General features: G+C 42.4%; 1 protein-coding gene across 1 annotated transcript in view; it reads left to right on the plus strand.

The window, feature by feature from the left end:
* Nucleotides 1-17,510, plus strand: part of ODAD2 (outer dynein arm docking complex subunit 2) — a 146,545-nt gene extending 129,035 nt beyond the window's left edge. Inside the window, exon 19 of the mRNA XM_061125741.1 lies at nt 17,342-17,510. Coding sequence (XP_060981724.1) covers nt 17,342-17,455 — 114 coding nt within the window. The 3' untranslated portion in view covers nt 17,456-17,510. The remainder of the gene's footprint in view (nt 1-17,341) is intronic.
* The last annotated feature ends 3,448 nt before the right edge of the window (nt 17,511-20,958 follow it).

A 20,958-nucleotide genomic window follows, 5' to 3' on the forward strand; every position in this document is an offset into this window, starting at 1 on the left:
TAAGAGAAACACGAAAATGTGTATACACACAAAGACCTCTCTGTGAATAGTTTGAGCAGAATTATTCACAGTCACCCAAACAGAAACAGAATATCCCTCAACAGGTGAGTGGACAAATAGCTGTGGGTGCCTTTGCCCATTGGAATATCACTCAGCAACACGAAGGAATAAACCAGTGACACATTCCATAACGTGGATAAGTCTCAAAAACACTGGGCCAAGTAAAAGAAGCCCCAGGCTGAGTCATGATTCACTAGCTATCCTCATTAGGTGTGACTTTTATTAAATCAGTCCTCCATGGTTTAGCAGAGAAAGCAATGGCAACCCACTCCAGTACCCTTGCCTGGAAAATCACATGGACGGAGGAGCCTGGTAGGCTGCAGTGCATGGGGCCACGAAGAGTCGGACACGATTGAGCAACTTCACTTGCACTTTTCACTTTAGTGCATTGGAGAAGGAAATGGCAACCCACTCCAGTGTTCTTGCCTGGAGAATCCCAGGGACAGCGGAGCCTGGTGGCCTGCCGTATATGGGGTTGCACAGAGTCGGACCCTAGCAGCAGCCGCAGCAGCCGTGGTTTAGCACCATTTCAAGTTTTAACTCTGTTAACTGTTCAATTAATTTAATAATAGGTGAATCAGAATTTAACTAATTGATAACCCTTGTAATAATTAAATCAAAGCCACTAGTATGTGTGTGCACATACATATACACACATATACATATCTGACAAAAGACTTGTGTTATACAAATTACATAAAGAATTTTTGTAATTCAAGAAGAAGATAAACAGCTCAATTAAAAATTCACAAAATTTCTGGACACTTCAGCAAAGATATATGGATGGCAAACACAAGCATGTGAAAAATGCTCCATGCCAGTAGTCATCAGGGAAATGCAAACCAAGTATGGCTTACCCATATTTCTCCTATTCATTGAAATCCTAAAAGAAGTGATGGCCTGTCATAAAAAAGAATGATATGATAGTGAACCATGAAAGCAAGGATCCTGAGAGTGTGCAGACACTAAAGCTACCACGAACCCTTCTGCAAGAATGAGAACTTGTTATAGGATATAGTCGGTGATTTTATGCAAATATAGCTAGGTTTTGGAAAAAAAAATCATTATTGGTGGCTCAGAGCCATAATATACCATATACAAGTGTAATTTAGACAGATTTCCCAAAGGTGGTTCATTAATCCAATTTAGAAAATGGATAAATCTGAGGGAGAAAACTACCCATTAAATAAATAACACAGCGTGCAGAGAAATGAGCGTGTGTCTGGTGCCAGACTAGACATGGGCTTGAGTCCTGGTTTGGGTACAGCTGCCAAGGCACCCTGATGCCCTGAGTTGTCCTGACTGCTTCCAGAAGGATAATGATATTTTCCTCAGAGAGTTACAGAGAGGATGAAAGGAGAAGCAGGAATATATATAGAGAGATTTATATCTATTAAGAGCCTGCGGAGGTACATTCAAATGCTGCTGCTGTTTTTATCAGGAGCAGAATTTTGACTGGTGAAGGCGGTGGGTGTGGGGTAGGTGTCTAAAGCTCTCCTCCTGGGAACCAAATCCTCTTCTTGTGCAATGAACCAGATCAGATGGCAACTCTCATGTCCTCGGCCTTGGAGTTTTCAGTGTAGACACAATTTAAGGGGCTGGCTTCCTGCAGCATTTCTCCTGAGGGGCTGAGTGACATGTGGGTGGATCCTGTGCCCTTGGCGGGATCAGACGCTCCTCAGGGAGGCTGCTGGCAGGTCTGTGCCACCCCCGAGAGCGGGTTGGTCCTCCTGTGGCTTGGCCAGGGTGTAGGCCACGCTTGTTATCTACAGATGCTGTCACCTCTGCACCTCAAAAGGGGTGTGTTTTGTTGGGACCTGGGACTGTACATAAACTCGGAGCATGTCCGAGGGTCACGACGGGGGAAAGCTGAATAATACAGGATATTTCAGGTTTCTGTCTGTATCCACCAAAACCTTTCTGTTGAAATGTAAGCTCTCAAGTAGGTCCTTCAAGGCTGTGTGACTCAGATATACCTCCTTTGAATGCAGAATTTGGATTGTTGCTGAACAAAGACACATGATAATTAAAAGGGAGACTCACTGGGAACCTTAGCTTGTGTCTACCATGATCCAGCCTTTTCTGCAAGCGAATTCTCATAAGTCTGTCCCTGCACTACTTATAACACTAACCTTTCCTTTGAGCAAGACCTTGCATAACCTGAATCTTGCCTGCCTCTCTGCCACCATCTTGCCTCTTCCTTCCCCCACCGTGTTCAGCACAGCACAGAACACGTTTTTCAGCCCCCCCGACCCTCACTGTGACCACGTGACTAAGTTCTCCAGCACAGGACATATGAGGAAGTGATGTGGGCAACTTGTGTTTCTTGCAACACATCAAGGATGCATGCATATCCCTGGGTCCCATAACTCGATGGCTGAGGGGTGGAGGCCACTGCGGCAACTTTAGACTCAGTTTAGCCAGCATGTTGAAGATAGCAGAGCCACGCTACCAGCCTTGGACCATTTGCAGAGTTACACAAGGGAAGACAAGCTTCTAGGTTGTTTAAACCACTAAACTGGGTTAGGGTTAGGGTTTGGAGGTTGTTATGTGAAAACTGTTTATCCTGGACTCAAAGTAATGCATTCATGGGACATGGCTTGGCAAGCTCTGGCTACTTTTGTGTGAAGAAAAACATGCCCTTGGAGGCAGCCACCAGCCAGGATGTACCAGTGGAGAACAGGGCGGGGTGGAGGGCTGGATGTCATATGTCTGTGTTCTGCAAGTCCCTTATAGGTGCCCCCAGTGCCCTTCCTCAGCTGAAATGTCCTTCAGCCCCCCGCACCACACTTTGTGTTTCCACATCCATCTCTCAGGCTTCAGACTCTCTCTTGTACCTCAGGGACATCTCCTTCTACCCTCTGCCCCCATCTGTATCTCCTGAGACTTGTGCGTCTCTTCTTTTCTGTCATGATGGGACTGTGGGCCTCAGGGGACCATGGTTGCTGAAGACAGAAGCCAGGCCTGTCTCGTCCACTTCTGCATTCCCAGGCATAGTTCATGCCATGCAGCAGAACATGGTAAAAAGTTGTCGAATGAAGCAATGAACCTCTCCCCATTTTCAGTCCTGCCACCTAACCGTAATGTCCAAATATCCAAATATTCTGCAACTGTGGAGACCAAGTGAAAAGGATTTGACAGAGGGTAACATATTATAATATTTTTCTGCGCCATAGCCACCTAAGCCCTAGAGCTCAAACTGCTTAATTTATGGACAGTGTAGAAAAGGGCTGAGTTCCTCTAATGCATTTGGTTTTCAACTCTGTATTTTTCCCTGCTGCTTGAGTAGAAAATTTTTCTCTTTGATTTTTTTTTTTTTTTTTTTCAATTTGTCCCCTGGAAAAGTGAGGTGATAAATACGGGCAATGATGGCAAAGTATGACTATTGCCGGGTGCTAATGTTTTCAAATTGCTGATGATTTTTAGGGACACCACAAACTGGCCGCACTGTCAGAAGCATTTGGCAGTCATAACTGGCAGCAGGAAATCAGACTGTAAATTTAGAAGGCATTGCACCATATTTGGGAATGCACCTCACAGTCACCTCCAAATATGCCATGGTCATGTAGCTGGGGGTGCGGAGTGAATTTAACTGCCCTCTATTATGTATTTTGTGGTACATGAAAAGCATCAAAATCATGGCTGGGCAAAGGAGAAAGCTATTCTGTTGCATTAAGGTAAAAAATTCATCATAGACTCCACCTGCCACTGCCAAGTTGGCAGAGCCATTTTGCCTGATACTTTTTTCTTATACCCTCCAACTTTATTGAAATAATTTTTAAAAATTATTTATGTTAGTTATTCCTCTAATGTTCATTAGTTTAATTTTCTCAGCAATGGCTTATGTCAGAATAAATTGACAGGCTGAAAAAGAGAGGTTCGGCTTTACTGCATGAGAGCTTTAACATACCATTGGCTAAAGGAGAATAAGATTCGCACTGTATCCACTTGAAATTCATCATTAAGTCATTTTGCCCTACATGTGAAGCAATAAGGCTGGAGGGGGGAAAATGAGCGTTTCTGGTTGTGTGTATTTGGGTAATCCTTGAAATGTGCTCACAGGTAGTTTATGGACTCTTTGATTGCCCCCAGAAGCAGCAAACTGGTCATTATGTAGATTTCTAGGACATTTGTGACAAAGTTCTACACCAAAGCGATTGAAAAGAAATGTGTGTGTGTGTTTGAGGCAGAACAACACAGGGGGCAGGGGAAGGGTAAGCTTTGTTATGGGTGGGAAACCTGACAAGGGGACAGGGACAAGAGGCAGAGTAGACAGAGGAAGCAGCCGTCCTTGACAACATTCTTCCGGGGTCAGTATTGGGAAGAATCTTATGGAACATGTTGAAAAACAACATACACAGTGGAGTGCAATCTGTGAACGCAAGTAAGCTGTTAGGAATATTAAGTCAGAGAGATTTAGACTTTGTGTCCAAAAGAGTGGAAAGAGTGACTGACAAGTTTTCTCTTGTACCAGAGAAAAATAGCTCAAGTACATTTCAAAAGGGGTATGACTGGGAGGATCAGGGGAGTAATTTCAAAACCATCTCAGCCTCGTTTGTTGCTGGGATTGAAACACGCAGAGCATCGTAACTTCAAAACAGTGCGGGACTGTCATAGCCCCTGAGGATACGCAGATGAAAGGAAGGGGTTCAATCTTCAGGAGAAGCTCTGAGCACACTGCAGGTCAATGTGGTGCCAGGGTGATGGTGCACCACTGGTGGAGACAAACGTCTAAAAGGTCAGCCCCAGGTAGGGCCTGGACCCCACAGATTGCACTTGGTCTGCAGGGGACCCACAGGGTGCATTCGCAGAAACAAAGAGGCCCCTCTGAGTGGGATCATTGCCAGTAGAGGTGGCTGACTGTGACTACAGAGTGCATGATGGCCTCGGGGAATGCCAGCATCAGGAGTCCAGGGACCAGGCCAGACCAGCTCCTTCTCCATGGACACTCAGGCCAAGGGAGGCAGTGTTCATAATGGGTAGAAGCATGGAATCTAATTGTTCAAATCCCGGCTTTCCCAAGCTCTGTAACTTTGGGCTGCAGTTTCCTCATCTGTAACACTAGAATATTAATAATATTTAACTCTGGGTTTGTTGAGAGTATTAAATGGATTAGTACATACAGGGTGCTTGGATGGTGCCTCATACATGGTGAGCATTAACTGCTGGTTGAAATGTTGGTCATTGTTATTATTACCTGCTTTCTTCTTGAGGGATAGCCAGCTTCCCCGCCTTTCCTGGATCTCTACGGAGGGATGGGTGGGGAACGTCATTTCTGATAGAGACCGGGTGATGAACTGAGAAAAGCCTGCCTGAGTTTTAGCTTGTGTCCTGCCTAGGCTTTGCTTTGTAAAAGGGGAGAGGTACAGCCCACACCTGTTCTCTGAGTCTCTGAGAGGACATGGGGCAGAGGAAGGGCTGCTCGCCTGGACTGCCGATCACCACTTGGCTCACTCTGCACCCCCAACCCTCCTCGAGGGCTAGCCCATGACTTTCTCATCGTGCCTTTCACATCACACTGCAGGTGACCAGTCAAGTCTTTTTCTGGTTGCCAAGGAAACAAAGACCTGCCCACCTGTGCTCATCACAGCCAAAAAGATGGGAGAGGGGAGAAATTAAAAGGAAAATCTTACCAGGCATGTAAGATACACATTGAAGAAAGCTAGATTAACACAAAATAAGTATTGACACAAATGAACTACTTTAGTACCTGGGCTCCACATTGACCTTAAAGTGAGATTGAAAGGATGACTGTATTGACATGTTGGATTAGGAGCTCTGGGTCGATCCTGGAGCAGGCTCAGGGATGCGGGTCCATCTGGGTTCCGTCAGGAAGATTTTGACTTAAGTCACACAGAAACAACGTTCTACATGTATCACTTCAGGGGGCCCCAAAGCCCGCCCTTAATGCAACTCTTGGGTTTGTACCGCCTAAGATATATCACTTTGGTACATAATTTGAAATTTTGTAAGCTAAAGATTGAGCCTAAAAACGCAAATTTTGAAATCCAAGAAGCATAAGGCAAGTCTGTCACTCATTTAAAACTGAGCCGGGGTTGTTCTTAAACTGTTCCTTTGCAAACTGTCTAGCTGAGACCATCAGAACTGAGGGAATGACTGTTTTTAGGATGGTGGGGCAGCTGGTGGTGGATTGCGTGTGGACTGAGAAGATGTGTGTGGAGTGAGCAGCAAAGGGAGCTGTTCTGTTGTGAGGCTGGAAATGAACAGATGACAGGGTCAAAGGTTATGGAGATGAGTGGTCCAGATCCTGAGGTTCCATGTGGGGAGCAAGAGGGAACAGGAAGAGTTCTAGGAACCCACACCCTGCATCCCCTCCTGATCTTCCAGTTTGCCTTACATAGTGTGTTTATGTACCTGTGAATTTCGTAGAAGAGTTGAATTTTTGTCTTGGGGGAAAAAGAATAAGAGTTCTCTTACTCTTTATAAGTTCCTAGGACTTTCTATTCCTAAGTCTTTCCAGAACTTCAGGGAAGAGTATATGAATTTATGTATTAAGAAAGAAATTACTAAGTCATTTAAAGTTTATGATAACCAATTGCAGATGTGCCAGTAAATACATCAAAACTTTTCAGAGTTTAATGTCTTTATCCTTTTTTGAGAACTACATTTAAAACAAAGATGCTAAGAATCATTGCACACCTAAGGAATGCTTCCACTTAAACTGAGAAAGTTTTCAAAAAGTTATATAGGTATTAGTTTTACATGGTACATCTAGGAGTTAAAATTTCTCCCAACTCAAGGCACTGCTAATAAAAATTGGAGGAGGAAAAAAAATAAAAATAAAAAAAATAAAAAATTGGAGGAGATATATGTGATACAAAAAAAAAAATGCATCTGCATCTGGTAAAGATGTATTTCATCATTCCAGTTTGTACCAATAGCTTTCAGGCCTAAATATTCTTATTAATATTGCAAGATAGTTCCAGGATTAACAAAATATATTTTTCTTGCTACTTACCATTAATATTTTGTGATAAATGTTTGTAAATTTTGCTTCTGAATATGCCTGTAAATGAGATTATATATTGTTAATACAGCAATTCACAGTGATAGTTCAGTTCAGTTCAGTTCAGGTGCTCAGTCGTGTCTGACTCTTTGCGACCCCATGAACTGCAGCACGCCAGGCCTCCCTGTCCATCACCAGCTCCCGGAGTCCACCCAAACCCATGTCCATTCAGTCAGTGATGCCATCCAACCATCTCATCCTCTGTCGTCCCCTTCTCCTGCCTTCAATCTTTCCCAGTATCAGGGTCTTTTCAAATGAGTCAGCTCTTCGCATCAGGTGGCCAAAGTATTGGAGTTTCAGCTTCAACATCAGTCCTTCCAATGAATATGATAAATGCTCAGTAAATTTTTTTTTTAAGGAAAGGAAAAGAGTTCTGCTGCTGAAAAAAAATTTTTAATCACTGGCCTAGATACCATGCTTAGAGCCAGCCCTGTGGTTCTGAACAGCTAAAGTTGGTAAAAAGTAATGCAAGATGGGCTCTGAAATGAACAGGGCTGTTGCCAGAAGAGGAAGAGATCATTCTGTTACAAAATTCATTGTTTCTTTCACTGAAACTTGAAGTTCTTATACAGATGAGACCAATAAGTATCATTTTGTATAAATTTAGCAAAAGGAGAAGAGGAAAATTAACATTTAGTGATGTATTAAAACATTTTAGGGGGTAATCATGGTTTTTTGTGAGTTGGTAAAAATGTCTGTGAAATCTTGTGGTAATATTGTTTCAGTTCCATTGTTTAAAGATCTTAGATATCAGAGATAAGTTTTTAAAAGAGAAATGAAGAAAGCACAATGGCTTTTGACTTATTTCTGCCCACAAATTGTATCAGAGAAGAAAAACATTCCCAAGATGGGTAGCAATCGACGAGACCGACTTTTAAGGTCACTTGATACGGACAGTGAGATGGAAGGAAAGGAGAGGAGGCCTTGAGAACGAGGTTAAGTCAACTGCAGTTTAAGAAAAGCAGTCATTGGGCCAAAAGACTCTTTCACTTAAGGTTATTTCCCAAGAAATTAGTCATTTATTTTCAACCTTATGAGCTTAGTTCCAATTTAGTAGGAGCAGGGAAAGCTATTTCTTTGACACTGAAGAAGAAAAATTGTGGCTTTTTCCTCCAGGCTTGTGCTTTATTTTTCCATATTAATCTGCTTCTGAAAGTTAAAAAGAAATCAAAATAAAGTTGGGAAAGTGGTTTAACTAAAGGTTTTTTTTCCCCTCTTCAAATCTTTGGCTTCGTTTCTTTTGGATATCTTTCCGTGTTTACTCCTATGAGGAATGAATTCCAAACCCAATAAGGTATTTTTAAATACTAACATGTTTTTTGTTTTGAATTCCTTCTAATAATGTGCCAATGTTTTAGAGATACATATAAATGCAAACAAGATAACATTAAGAATTTAGACTGACTGTAAAACTCAGGAGACGAGGGTTCAAACCCTGGGTCGGGAAGTTCCTCTGGAGGAGGAAATGGCAACCCACTCCAGTATTCTTGCCTGGAGAGTCCCACGGACAGAAGAGCCTGGTGGGCTACAGCCCATAGGGTCGCAAGAGTCGGACATGACTTAGCAACTGAACAACAACATGTTGGTTTTTTTTTGTAACTTTAAACTTTTTATTTTGTTTTGGGGTATGGCTGATTAAAAATGTTGTGGTGGTTTCAGGTGAATATCAAAGGGACTCAGCCATATGTATACATGTGTCCATTCTTACCAAACCCATCTCCCATCCAGGCTGCCTCATAATATTGAATAGAGTTCCATGTGCTATACAATAAGTCCTTGAATAGCAACAATGTTATGGAATATTGTGGACTATATTGTTATGTTGTTGTGGAATATATTGTTATGGAATATTTTTATCCGTTTTAGTATATATTTAGATGATTCTTGGCCTGGCCTTATTCTTAAACAATTTAGAATTCTTACTTAGCTTGATAAGATTCAATTTTATAGATTTATCTCAGATTTTATAAATTCTTACCGTTTCCTAGAGCAAAGTTGTAAACCAAAACAAAATTCTTCCATTGAAGATGCCTTTATATAATTAAGGTAATTGTTTTCTATTGAGGAGTGCATGTCTCTTATTGTTTTAAAATACTTCTACATGAAATTATAAATTATAAGGCTATGTGTTAAGTAACTAGGCCTTTGGTGGTGATCAATTTATATTGTATACAGACATTGAATTATAATGTACATCTGAAACTACCTCAGCTTCCCACACCTACAGATTCACTGGTAGCTACATTCAGTGTGAACGTCTCTCTGGCATTTCAGCATTTCTTCTCCAGGCTGTTCCCACCCACTGCACTCATGATCCCATTTTGTCTTTTTCAGAAGCTTGGAAATTCTGACTTTAGCTGTTTCCTCTAACTTCTGCATATTCAGTCTTTGTCATGTTTTATTGAAAGACTGGTATATAGCATTAAGTTTCAGGTGTTCATAATTCAACATCTGTATACAATACAAAGAGATCACTACCAAATGCCTAGCTGCGGTCCATCATCAAACAACTGACCCGCTTCACCCATTTCACACACCTCCTAACCCCCTTCCCCTCTGGTAACCACCAATCTCTTCTCTATATTTATGAGTTTTTGTTTGTTTGTTCATTCTTTTTTTAGATTCCATGTTCATGAAATCATATGGTCTTTGTTTTCCTCTGACTTATTTCACTTGACATAATACCTTCAGGGCCCATCTATGTTATCACAAATGGCAAAACTTCATTCTTTATTATGCTTGAGTAGTATTCGTGTGTGTGTGTGTGTGTGTGTGTGTGTGTGGTGTGGTGTGTTTCTGGGCACAGAAACTCTGTAGTGGAAGGCTCATGAAAAGACAACTTGAAAAACCAGAGGACAAGCCTACTCCAGTGTGAAGGAATGTTTGTCTATGAAGAAAGGGCACTAGATGGAACCAACAGACCCCTCCCAAACTGTGTGGATGTAGATCTCAGATCACAGGGCATGCACTCCTGTTTCCTGGAGGCAAACAGACGCCACAAAAGGGCAAGCTCCTTGCTTCACTTCACCGACTAAAGACAATCAAAGGTTTGCCCCCACCATCAAATGTAAAATGTGTTTTGAGGCCCATGGCTCTGGGGAGCTGCCATATGAAATGAATTACCAAGGCTCTGTGTGGGGGTGGGGGTCCACTGGGAGCCTCTGCAGCAGAGCCCAGCCGCCTGGACATCCTGGGGGCCCCAGGGCCTGCAGGACATGATCCAAAGGCCTTGCTCATTCCCAGGTCATGCAAACCTCACTTTGTTGCGTGGTAAACAGACAACAGAAGATGGGTTCAGATCAGCTCTAGGAATGCCAGGACTGCCTGGAAAACCTGCTGAGCTCGGTGTGCATGCAGGTATTTCAGGGCTCCTCTGGCTCTAATGAGCACTCCTATTTCCAGTCTGGGTTTGCCCAAACAATGTCAAGTCAAACCACAAGAAAATCTGTTATCACTCAAATTGGTACATACTTTTCATACAACTGAAATATTATATAAAAGTCATGAACTGTTAGATGTAAAAGCAGAAATTGGACGCAGACACGGGTTCCCTTGCTACCTCTGTCTCGCCTTCCAAGGGCGATGTGAAGTTCGGGTCACAGCTGTGTTCCAAGGGTTTGTGCCTGTGATCAAAGCCTCTGCCACTGGAGGAAGCGCTCGCGTGAGCCCAGTCCGCAGACCACTCTCATTGCCCCTCCCCTTGTTCTTGTTCACGCCAACACTGTAAAAAGTTATGTGTTTGAATGATGTTTTAAAGTGCTCTGTGCAATTAAGTTCTGAAGCAAGGGAGGTGGTTTTCCTTCAGCGCATATATGAAACTGCCAATAAATGTAAGACCTGGGTGTGTCTGGGGGAGGGGAAGGTGGAAACGAGGAAAGTTTCTGAAAGGAACAAACACTTCAAAAAAGTAAACCTGAGGTGTTTTTCCTCCTCATAAGATTTTAAATGTTTTTATAGTTGGAGAAAGTCTACAAATCAAAAAATATATACCAGAAAAAAATGCATACCACTTCCATAATCACTTGTACCCAATTTGCATCTCTCCTTCCTAAAGAAGCTTCCCCGGTAACTCAGTTGGTAAAGAATTCACCTGCAATGCAGAAGACCCCGGTTCGATTCCTGGGTTGGGAAGATCCACCAGAGAAGGGGTCAGCTACCCATTCCAGTATTCTTGGGCTTCCCTTGTGGCTCAGCTGGTAAAGAATCTGCCTGCAATGTGGGAGACCTGGGTTCGATCCCTGGGTTGGGAAGATCCCCTGGAAAAGGGAAAGGGTACCCACTCCAGTATTCTGGCCTGGAGAATTCCATGGCCTGTATAGTCCAGGGGGTCACAAAGAGTCAGATACGACCGAGCAACTTTCACTTTCTAAGGAAACATTCTTGTTAAGTAATGATCACAGAGAATTTCATATCACCTTCTTGCCGTGTGTGTTAGTGATTTGAAAACATGGTGCTCCTTACTTTCTGTTAGCTGCCCTTCAAATGCAAGATCTTTTACTGGAGTGGGTGGTCTAGCCCTTCTCCAGGGAATCTTCCCGACCCAGGAATTGAACTGGAGTCTCCTGCACTGCAGGTGTATTCTTTACCACCTGAGCTACCAGGGAAGCCCTCTTCCTAAGGAAAACACTCCTATTAATTAATGATTGCAAAGAATTGCATACCACCTTCCCCTTGCCATGTGTGTTAGTCATGCTCTTCCTCATTTCCTGTTAGCTGCCCTTCAAATGCAAGATTTTGCCCTAAGTTTCCATTATGTGGCTCTTCAGAGCCATTTGAAAACATTCCTCTGGGTGGCCTAGTTTGCTTGTGAAGCTCCTAAGAAAAATAAAAGCCTCTATTCCTGAACCTGATTGGAAACCAAGACACATACCCAGCACATGTTGTTCAGAGAGTGGTTTGGGAAAGGTGACACATCCTTAAACAATTTGTGAAGCAGCGTTAGTTGCACAGCCTCTGGGTGTATTAACAATGCAATGAGTAGCATTTATTGAGAGCAAAATAAAGTTCAGGGAAAGTAAATTCACAGAGCAGCATCACCAAAAGAGGGCCCTAGCAATGCCTCAGGTGTCAAGCCCTTCATACCTCTGTGTTTAGTCACTTAGTCATGTCCAACTCTTTGCGACCCCATGGACTCTAGCCTGCCAGGCTCCTCTGTCCGTGGGATTCTCCAGGCAAGAATGCTGGAGTGGGTTGTCATGCCCTTCTCCAGGCCTCTAGCACGCAGAAAATTTTACACTTCCATCTCTGTACCCTTGATTGAGAATGTTCCTGGCTAAGGAAAATGGCCAGAGCAGGATAAAATTAACCAATAAAGAAAGAATTCCAGTGCCTGGCACAGAGTAAGCTTGGTAGCTAATAAAATCATTTCACGTTGTACAAATGTTAGGTAAGCTGTGGCCTGAGGCCAATGAGTCACTGAAGTTCTGTTTAAGGAAGCCGCTCTCACTGCCCACCACACGTACCTTTCTAAGCTATACTTTTCTCCTTTCATCTATTTTTAAAACTTTCAACTCTTGTCTACCTTTTAGTCATTTAAAGTCTGGACTGCTGGACTCCACTGATCCAGCTTTTAGGCTAAACATTCATTAGCCACCATTATTGGATGTAGGAGGAAATCTCATGGTTAGTGCAAGAAACTTAGGGAAAGTTAACTCCGCAAAGAGTAGGAGTCATTTTGATGAACTCAGGACTATAAGTTAGGTAACAATGTCGTTTATGGAGTTGAGTCATAAAAGGCACTGGCATTGAGGAAACACTGGATTCTGACATAATGCGTGTGACGGTCCGGTGCACGCACCTCCAGAAATCCTGTCCGGGAGACTCCAGGGACAGCCAGCAAGCACATCGTGGGCTCCATCAAAGACCCAGGTGCCCACAGCATGCCGGACGTTTCACACGTACCCTTCATTGGTTTATGTAATGTGAAATTATGTAACTGGCATCAAGGGCTTTGGAATAAATGCCTCTGACTCTTGGAAATCTGGAGAGGGAACCACAGAACCACTACCAGGTCTGGGGGGTAGGGGGAGGAGAGGCAAAACAGTGGTTTATTTCTGAGAGGCATCAGCCAGAGGGGCTGCTTTCTAAGGGAGTCTGCAAGGCAGCAGGGGCAGTGGTGATGCCACGTGAAGCCTGGACCACTGGTACCCCGGGACCAAAGTGCTGATGGGGGCCGACTGATCCCAGGGCCAAAACTCCTGCTCCCTCGTCCCTCTCACACTAACCCTCAAACTACCGAGGGCTGGGCTCCAAAGAGTAAATGCCAGAACCAGACTTTAGACCTGGTGAAGTCATCACTCTGATAATGGATAGCATTTATGGAGCACTTAACCTTGTCCTGGGCCCTGGGTTTATGGGATTCGAATGTGTAACCTGTATAGAGCCAAGCTCCTCACGGTCCATTCGTGACTGGGACGTGAAGTCCTAGACACAGAAGCCTGGCAGGCAAGGAGCAAGTGAAAGTAATTGTTACCCTAGTCTTTGAAGCTAAGAGCACAAGTATGTATTGGGAAGCTCTTTAAAAATCTCCTACCTTTGCTGCACTCAGCATTCCCTCTCTCTGAAGTTGCTCCCAAAATAACCCCCGTACTCCCAAGCTCTCTTCAAAACAGGGTGGGAGGGAGCTCTTTCCTCCCTTCGCCTCCCTCCTCTGCTCCCACCTGTGGTTCTCTCCTCTCCCACAAGGAATCCTCTGCCCTTGCCGGGATAAACTTCCCCTGCTTCTGCTTCTTTACATGTTTGAGTTTTCCTTTCATACGTGGCACACTTGGATCCACAGAAGGCTCAGGAAACAATCACACCAAACGGGACGGGGGAAGGGGGCAGATAGAAAGATCAAAAGATATAAAGAGAGAGAGCCCGTGAACACAGGTGGAAAAGCATTTCTATTAAAGGTGTGTACTGTCTCATTTCATCTTCCCAATGACCCTCAGATGACCCATCTTCCCATTAAACACTTGAGAAGGCAGAACCAAAAGGTTCCATAACTTGTCCAGTAAGTGGATGAATCAGGATACAAATCCATGCAGCTATGATCTCAGTGCCTATGACTTTGACCTCTATTTGATGCACCCTTTTCCATAGAGGAGCTGAATAGCATAAGGCAGCTGTCTCGTTCCTTACTCAGGTAGTTGGGTTCACCACCTAAGCAGTGAACTCCATATCACCTCTCCCCAGGTTTAAAAACAACGACAACAAAAAACTATTGAAGGAGAGACAGAGGCTAGAGCAGAGTGAGGTAGGCTGGCCCTGGGAGGGAGGCATTATGTGAATTCTCTGTAGACGGTCTTTGCAAATCTCTTTCCCTCCAACTTCTTAGACAACATGTGCCAGGCAGTTGGATACTAGACTATTTCTACATCCCATTTGCTTGTGGAAATCAAGCTTTTAATGTAGCATCATGCATATGTGTTTCATCATGTCCCAAGCTTTGTGACCCCATGGACTGGGGCCTGCCAGGCTTCTCCATCAGTGGAATTTTCCAAGCAAGAATACTGGAGTGGGTTGCTATTTCCTACTCCAGGGGATCATCTCGACCCAGGGATCGAGATGGCTCTTGTGTCTCCTGCATCTCCTGCATTGGCAGGTGGATTCTTTACCACTAGCACCACCTGGGAAGCCCCAAGATGTAGGGAGGTTTGCAGACTTGGTTGGAACAACTCCTGTCTGATGACTTCTGGCAAGCTTGTAAAGGAGCCCTCACAAGTTGTCTGCTGAGGAAGAGTTGGCAGTTAGAAAAGAAGGAGGATTTTTAAATAGGCATTGAGAAGAACAAGGAAGTAACCTAATTAGAGAGAGACATACTTAGATTGCTGGGGAATGAGAAAACCCAACTGAGGTTGGATTTATGATGAATTCATTTGCCTTGTTGTGCACATATCATCCCCAGTAGGGCTTGATAAGCTGAGGGCATGGGGAAGACAGAGTTGATTATGATTTTGTTAGATGGATATCATGAGGAGGTTTGAGAAACTGGTAAGAGAATGAGAAGATGGACTGTGGAATCTAAACTGGTCATGGGAGGAAGTGAAGATAGGATATGGTTTAAGGAAAAGCTTACAGGCCAATGGACTGGAAGTCATGATGAGAACAAACAAGTTCAGTGGCCAAATCAGAGGGGAAGATGTTGTTGTAAGAAAATTTGGAGGCTAGTTTGTTCAGAGTGCTGAAAAATAAGAATCAGGGTGTGACTCTGGCAGTGGTAGCTCAAATGTGGTGAAGACCATTGATAGGAGGGGGGTCAAGAAACAGAGAGGCCAGCCAGCCTTCAGTACCCTAGCCTGATCAAGGTCGTCTCATATACAGCCTCCTAAACATTTCATATTTTGCTTTCTTATTTAAATCACCAGTCTACCTGGGATGGATATTTATGTGTGATATGAAAATACCATTTTTATTTTCTTCCATTTGGATAACCAACTGTCCTTGGGCCATGTGTTGAATAACTTAGTTCCTAAATATCCCTAGAATTCCTTCCATCTATGCTATTACTGATTTTGCTTTACTCAGTCCATATCACTCTGGGCTGATATACTATAGGACCCATCAATCGTCCCCCTCCACAGTCCATAAAATTTATCTTTCTAAAATACAAATATGACCACATTACTCTCCTGATTAAACTGCTTCAATAACTTCCTTTCATTCCCTGCAGAATAAAAGCCAAGCTCCTAAGCCTGTCATATTTAAGATGTTTCACAATATTTTTATTTACAACATTTCTTTGCTTATCAAGACATCCTCATTCTATGACATTACCCACATTTGTGAAAGTGACTCATTCATGTCTGACTCTTTGCAACCCCATGGACTGTGCGTCCATGGAATTCTCCAGGCCAAAATACTGGAGTGGGTAGTCTTTCCCTTCTCCAGGGGATCTTCCCAATCCCTGGGAGACCAGGGATTGAACCCAGGTCTCCCACACTGCAGGTGGATTCTTTACCAGCTGAGCCACAAGCTGGTAAAGAGTCCAAAATGGTTAATTCAAATTACATTTTAAGTCATTTATCAGAACTATTAGATAGACTTATAATTGATAGATCTTAAAAGTTCTAATTAAGTTATTTGATATTTATTTGGCATCTACCTGTATCAAGCAGTATATAGTAGATTCTGTATTTATTCTCTCTCTATATATATAGTATATAGTATATAAGATTCTTCCAGAGTTTACAATCTAAAGGAGCACAAAAAGCATGAATACAAATATCTGTGGAAAAGGGGAGAATGTAAATGTAGCAACAGACATTTGAGTAAATGACTATGAGAGCTCTGATGAGGGAGAATTGGCACTTTGTTTGGCAGAAATCGGTGGAAGCTTTGTAGAAAAGTTAACTGGGTCATGAAAGGTGGATAACAGAAAGTTAGAGGAGACAGGAGGGCATTTTAGGTAGAGTAGTGGCACTGATCAAGGCAAAAGAAATGGGAAAGTGTGACCTTGGAGTACAGAAGGACATGGAGAAAGATGAACAGCCAGAAAGGTAAGCTGAGGCCAGAGCACAGAAATCCTTTAAGGACAGGTTAGGAGACTGGACTCTAGTTAGTTGCCCTGGAGTCAATGAAAGTCTCTACTAAGGGACTGACCTACCTAGGTCATGACATAGTGGGGCAGACTGGAATGAAGAGAGATTCAATCTAAGAGGATACACTAACAGTCTAGGCATGACATGCTGCCGGCTTGTCCCAGGAGGTAGAAAAGCTACAGTGGATGCAAGAGAAATTCCAAAGTGGAAAAAGTCAGATGACCAAAGAAAGAAGGGAGAAACAGGTCTCAGTTCAGTTTACTAGCTCAGTCGTGTCTGACTCTGCAACCCCATGGACTGCAGCATGCCAGGTTTCCCTGTCCATCACTCACTCCTGGACTTGCTTGTCCAAACTCATGCCCATTGAGTCAGTGATGCTGTCCAACCATCCCATCCTCTGTCCCCTTCTCTTCCTGCCTCCAGTCTTCTCCAGCATTGGGGTCTTTTCCAATAAGCCAATTCTTTGCATCAGGTGGCCAAAGTATTGGAGCTTCAGTCTTGCTCAGCTCTAAAAGATAAAAAGATGAGAATTTCATGAGAGATGCCTGCATCTGATTAAATACCATTTATATTTACCTTTGCCGCCATGAAATTTCTAGGATTTTTTTTTTTTTTTTTGGTGACTTAAAAAATATTTCACATTTAATGTTATTTCTATAGCCTGACTTTACAGGTTTAGATTAATGTTTTTATTCTTGTTTCCCTCCTCCCCCTCTCCCTCCATGTGTGGCAGCTTCTACTGGACATGGTTGGGTCACCTGATGAGGAACTCCAGGAGGCCGCTGCAGGTTGTATATCCAACATTCGCAGGTTGGCTCTTGCTATCGAAAAGGCGAGATACAGTTGAACCTGAATGGACATGACAGCTACCAAATTTTACATGACACGGTACATGTCCCTCCCAGAGCCATGAAGCCTAAATTGGGACACACTTCATAGCAGATCCTTTAGAAACAAATGTCTGACTGAAAACACAGGAAGTTAGAAATGCAGAGAATGTGGTTCATCCCAAAATTGTATGGGTATTTTTGTTCTAATTTAGGGATATGCCCTGTGGTGACACATAAACCCAATATATTTGTGATAATTTTTCAGGAATTTGAGAATATATATACATGTATACAGCTGTATATATGTATACAAATATATATATATATATACTTACATGTACATATATATATTTCAGCGATGCTTTTATATTTGTGGTGATTTTAATAAAAGATATGGTCTTCCCGTTGTGTGTATTTATAGTCATCCATGAATGTCTTTAGAACCCCCTTTCTGTTAAACCAATCTAACTGTCCTGTCACTATAGTTTTGTTTGTTTGATCACTTGCAACCCACAGGAGAGCTCTGAGATGTGCTGACTTCACAAACAGTTATGGAACAGAATTCAGAGTTCAGCAGCTGGGTTGAGAGAGAACGTCCTGAGGTCATTCCAAGTTTCTCCTAAAGCTATCAAACATCTGAGAAGACAACGTATAACTGTCACTGTACCAGATAACACAAATCACAACAACATAAGCACTGAGTGAGATTTTCACTTTTGAGTTTCCCAGGCATAAACAGTGAAATGTTTTATTTCCCTCACAGGATACACCAACACTTTTATTGAAAGAATTAATCTATGCTGATGTAAGCACACCTCACAACACAAGGATAATATTACTTCACATAAACTTGCTTGGAGTTTCTGAACTTGTTTTCAGAATACAAAGTACTTTTTAAAAAGTGGCTACAAAGGATTAATAGCATTTTATCAAGTTATAGAAACATGAGAAGCCACTTAAAAGAATCACATATGTAACCTTGGTGTGCTACAATGTTTGGGAACTAACGGTCCCCCCACCTAGAACTAGCTAGAAAAGCAGCTTCATGTATATCTGCTCAGTAAACCGACAATCTCATGCTTTAAAGAGCAGGCGAGGTTTTATTGAAAAATATTAAGTACTGTGTATATTTGTCATAATTTGGAGAAGATCGTAAACTTAATTGAATTAAATGTAAATAATTTGTATGAAATGAAAACCCCGTACAGGATGAAAATTATCCTGGTGATAGACTCTCTGATAAAAAGGTAAGGCAGTTCTGAGAATTTTAAGGTTTTGTAAAACACCAAATCATCTTTATTGCTTTTCAAAGGAGGTTGTAAAAGAGGATAATAGAAACAAGGAAATGGTATCAATGCTAACAAAGAATTGATTTTAAATAATAGTGTGAATCCTCAAATGCATATCCGACTCTTTGTGACCCCATGGACTATAGCCGGCCAGGCGGCTCTAGTCCATGGGGATTCTCCAGGAGTACTGGAGTGGGTTGCCATGCCCTCCTCTGGGGGACCTTCCTGACCCAGGGATCGAACCTAGATCTCCTGCATAGCAGGCAGATTCTTTATCATCTGAGCCACCAGGGAAGCCCTTTAAATAATAGTGTAAATCCTCAAACTCTCAATGGTAGGTATTATTAAAGACACTGGTTAGCTGTGTTTCACTAATATTAAAAACACATGTAGAAATCATGGATTATGACAGTTATAGAAAATGAATAAATATATTATTGTTACATTATTATTAAAGGAAGCTTTCTGCATCATTTTAAGATTGTTTGTTACATATTCTTGGAATTAGAGGGTCCTGAGAGCTTCCTGAAGAATCCCACGGACAGAGGAGCCTGGAGGGCTACATTACATAGGGTCGCAAAGAGTCAGGCTCCACTGAAGCAACTTAGCATGCATGCATGAGAGGGGAAGGAAGCAATAGAAAACAGACAATCAAACATCTGCCGCAGCACAAAGAGAACTGGATGAGTAGTTGAGAAGGATAAGTTCCTCTATCATGTGCAAGTATGGGACTTTCATTTCTATGATTACTAAAGACAAAAAATGAGAGCAACAGTACCATTTTAAAGGAAACTGAACTTGTGGGAACAGATACAGTAAGCTAACATGAAAATAATTTGGGGTATTTCTAAGAGTTGTTTCCTTTTATTGGTAAGCACCCTGGATGTAGTGGTCTTCCCACAGGTGGCTCAGTGGTAAAGAATCTGCCTGCCTATGCAGGAGACACAGGAGATGTGGGTTTGATTCCTGGGTCAGGAAGATCCCCCTGGAGGAGGAAATGGCAACCCACTCCAATATTCTTGCCTGGAAAATTCCATGGACAGAGGAGCCTGGTGGGCTACAATCCATGGGGTCGTAAAGACTCAGACAGGACTGAGCATGCATGTACCAGGGATGTAGTATCTTTAAACAAAAGAGAAACTGAATTTAAAGGTCAGTTTTGGCTGTGTGTGTGTGTATGTGTGTATATAATGGTATAACACAAAACTCTGACCTTATTAAGAAAATGTCAGAGGCAGTGAGTGAAAGTATCCAGAGATAACAGAACAAACAAGCTGAGGATCACACCATTTCTTTGCTACTCCAGGCCAAAGGACCATTTCTTGGTACTCTCCATGGAAGAACAGTTTTTCTTTCTTTTTTTTTGGCCTAGGTTTCTGTATAGGATTTTTGTGTGTGATTTTCTGCTTTAAAGCTGGTGACATTAATTCTGAGTTTTTAGCAGCAAGTTCTTTTTTAGGTCTTATTCTTCGCCGGGACATCCTAGGAATCCAATATGCTCTATGTGATAGCTGGCTATTTCTGCCTGGAGAACCTTAAGGTGGAAGGAATTTTAAATAGATATTCTTTGCTCTTCCACTGTCTTTAGTTTGCAAGGTTTCCTTTTAGAAATCCTGGCCACAATCATTCTGCTATTTGTAGTCACTATTATTTTGCCTCTTTCAGAATGACTTGCACTAAAATAATTTCTTTTTAAAACTCTTCTAGGCTCTGAAAGTGGGTGGAAGGTTAGATGTCTTGTGAGATGACATTGTAAATCCTATCATTTTGATAGATTTTGGAATTACCATTATGCCTCTCTAAGGCATGGACTTTGCATGGACTTGAAGGCCAATGATTCAAAATACTTGGAAATTTTATTTCCACTTAGGAAAACTATTTCATAGTTCTAATAATTGACAGTGTGTAATCTCATTTCATAAAAGACAAGGATGGAGTAGTTTACGCCCATTCTTATGATTCAGTGAAAACAGTAGGGACACCCACTTATTTAAGAACCTTGCTGCCTCAAATGCATTAAGTGCCTGAAGATATCTACATTCCTCACATACATAAGTTCAGAAAGTGAGAAATCTCTTCTCAATGAGAGGAGTAGGAAGAGAACAACGTGGTATATGATGCCACCAAATGCTGGCACTGTGTTAGGTACCTCTTACCGGCTATCTGGTTTAAAATAGAGAAGTGGTAAAATAGCCAATCTCACATCATACTAGGGTCTATCTAAATGGGCA

The sequence above is a fragment of the Dama dama genome, chromosome 23 (assembly GCF_033118175.1).
Source record: "Dama dama isolate Ldn47 chromosome 23, ASM3311817v1, whole genome shotgun sequence".
NCBI lineage: Eukaryota > Metazoa > Chordata > Mammalia > Artiodactyla > Cervidae > Dama > Dama dama.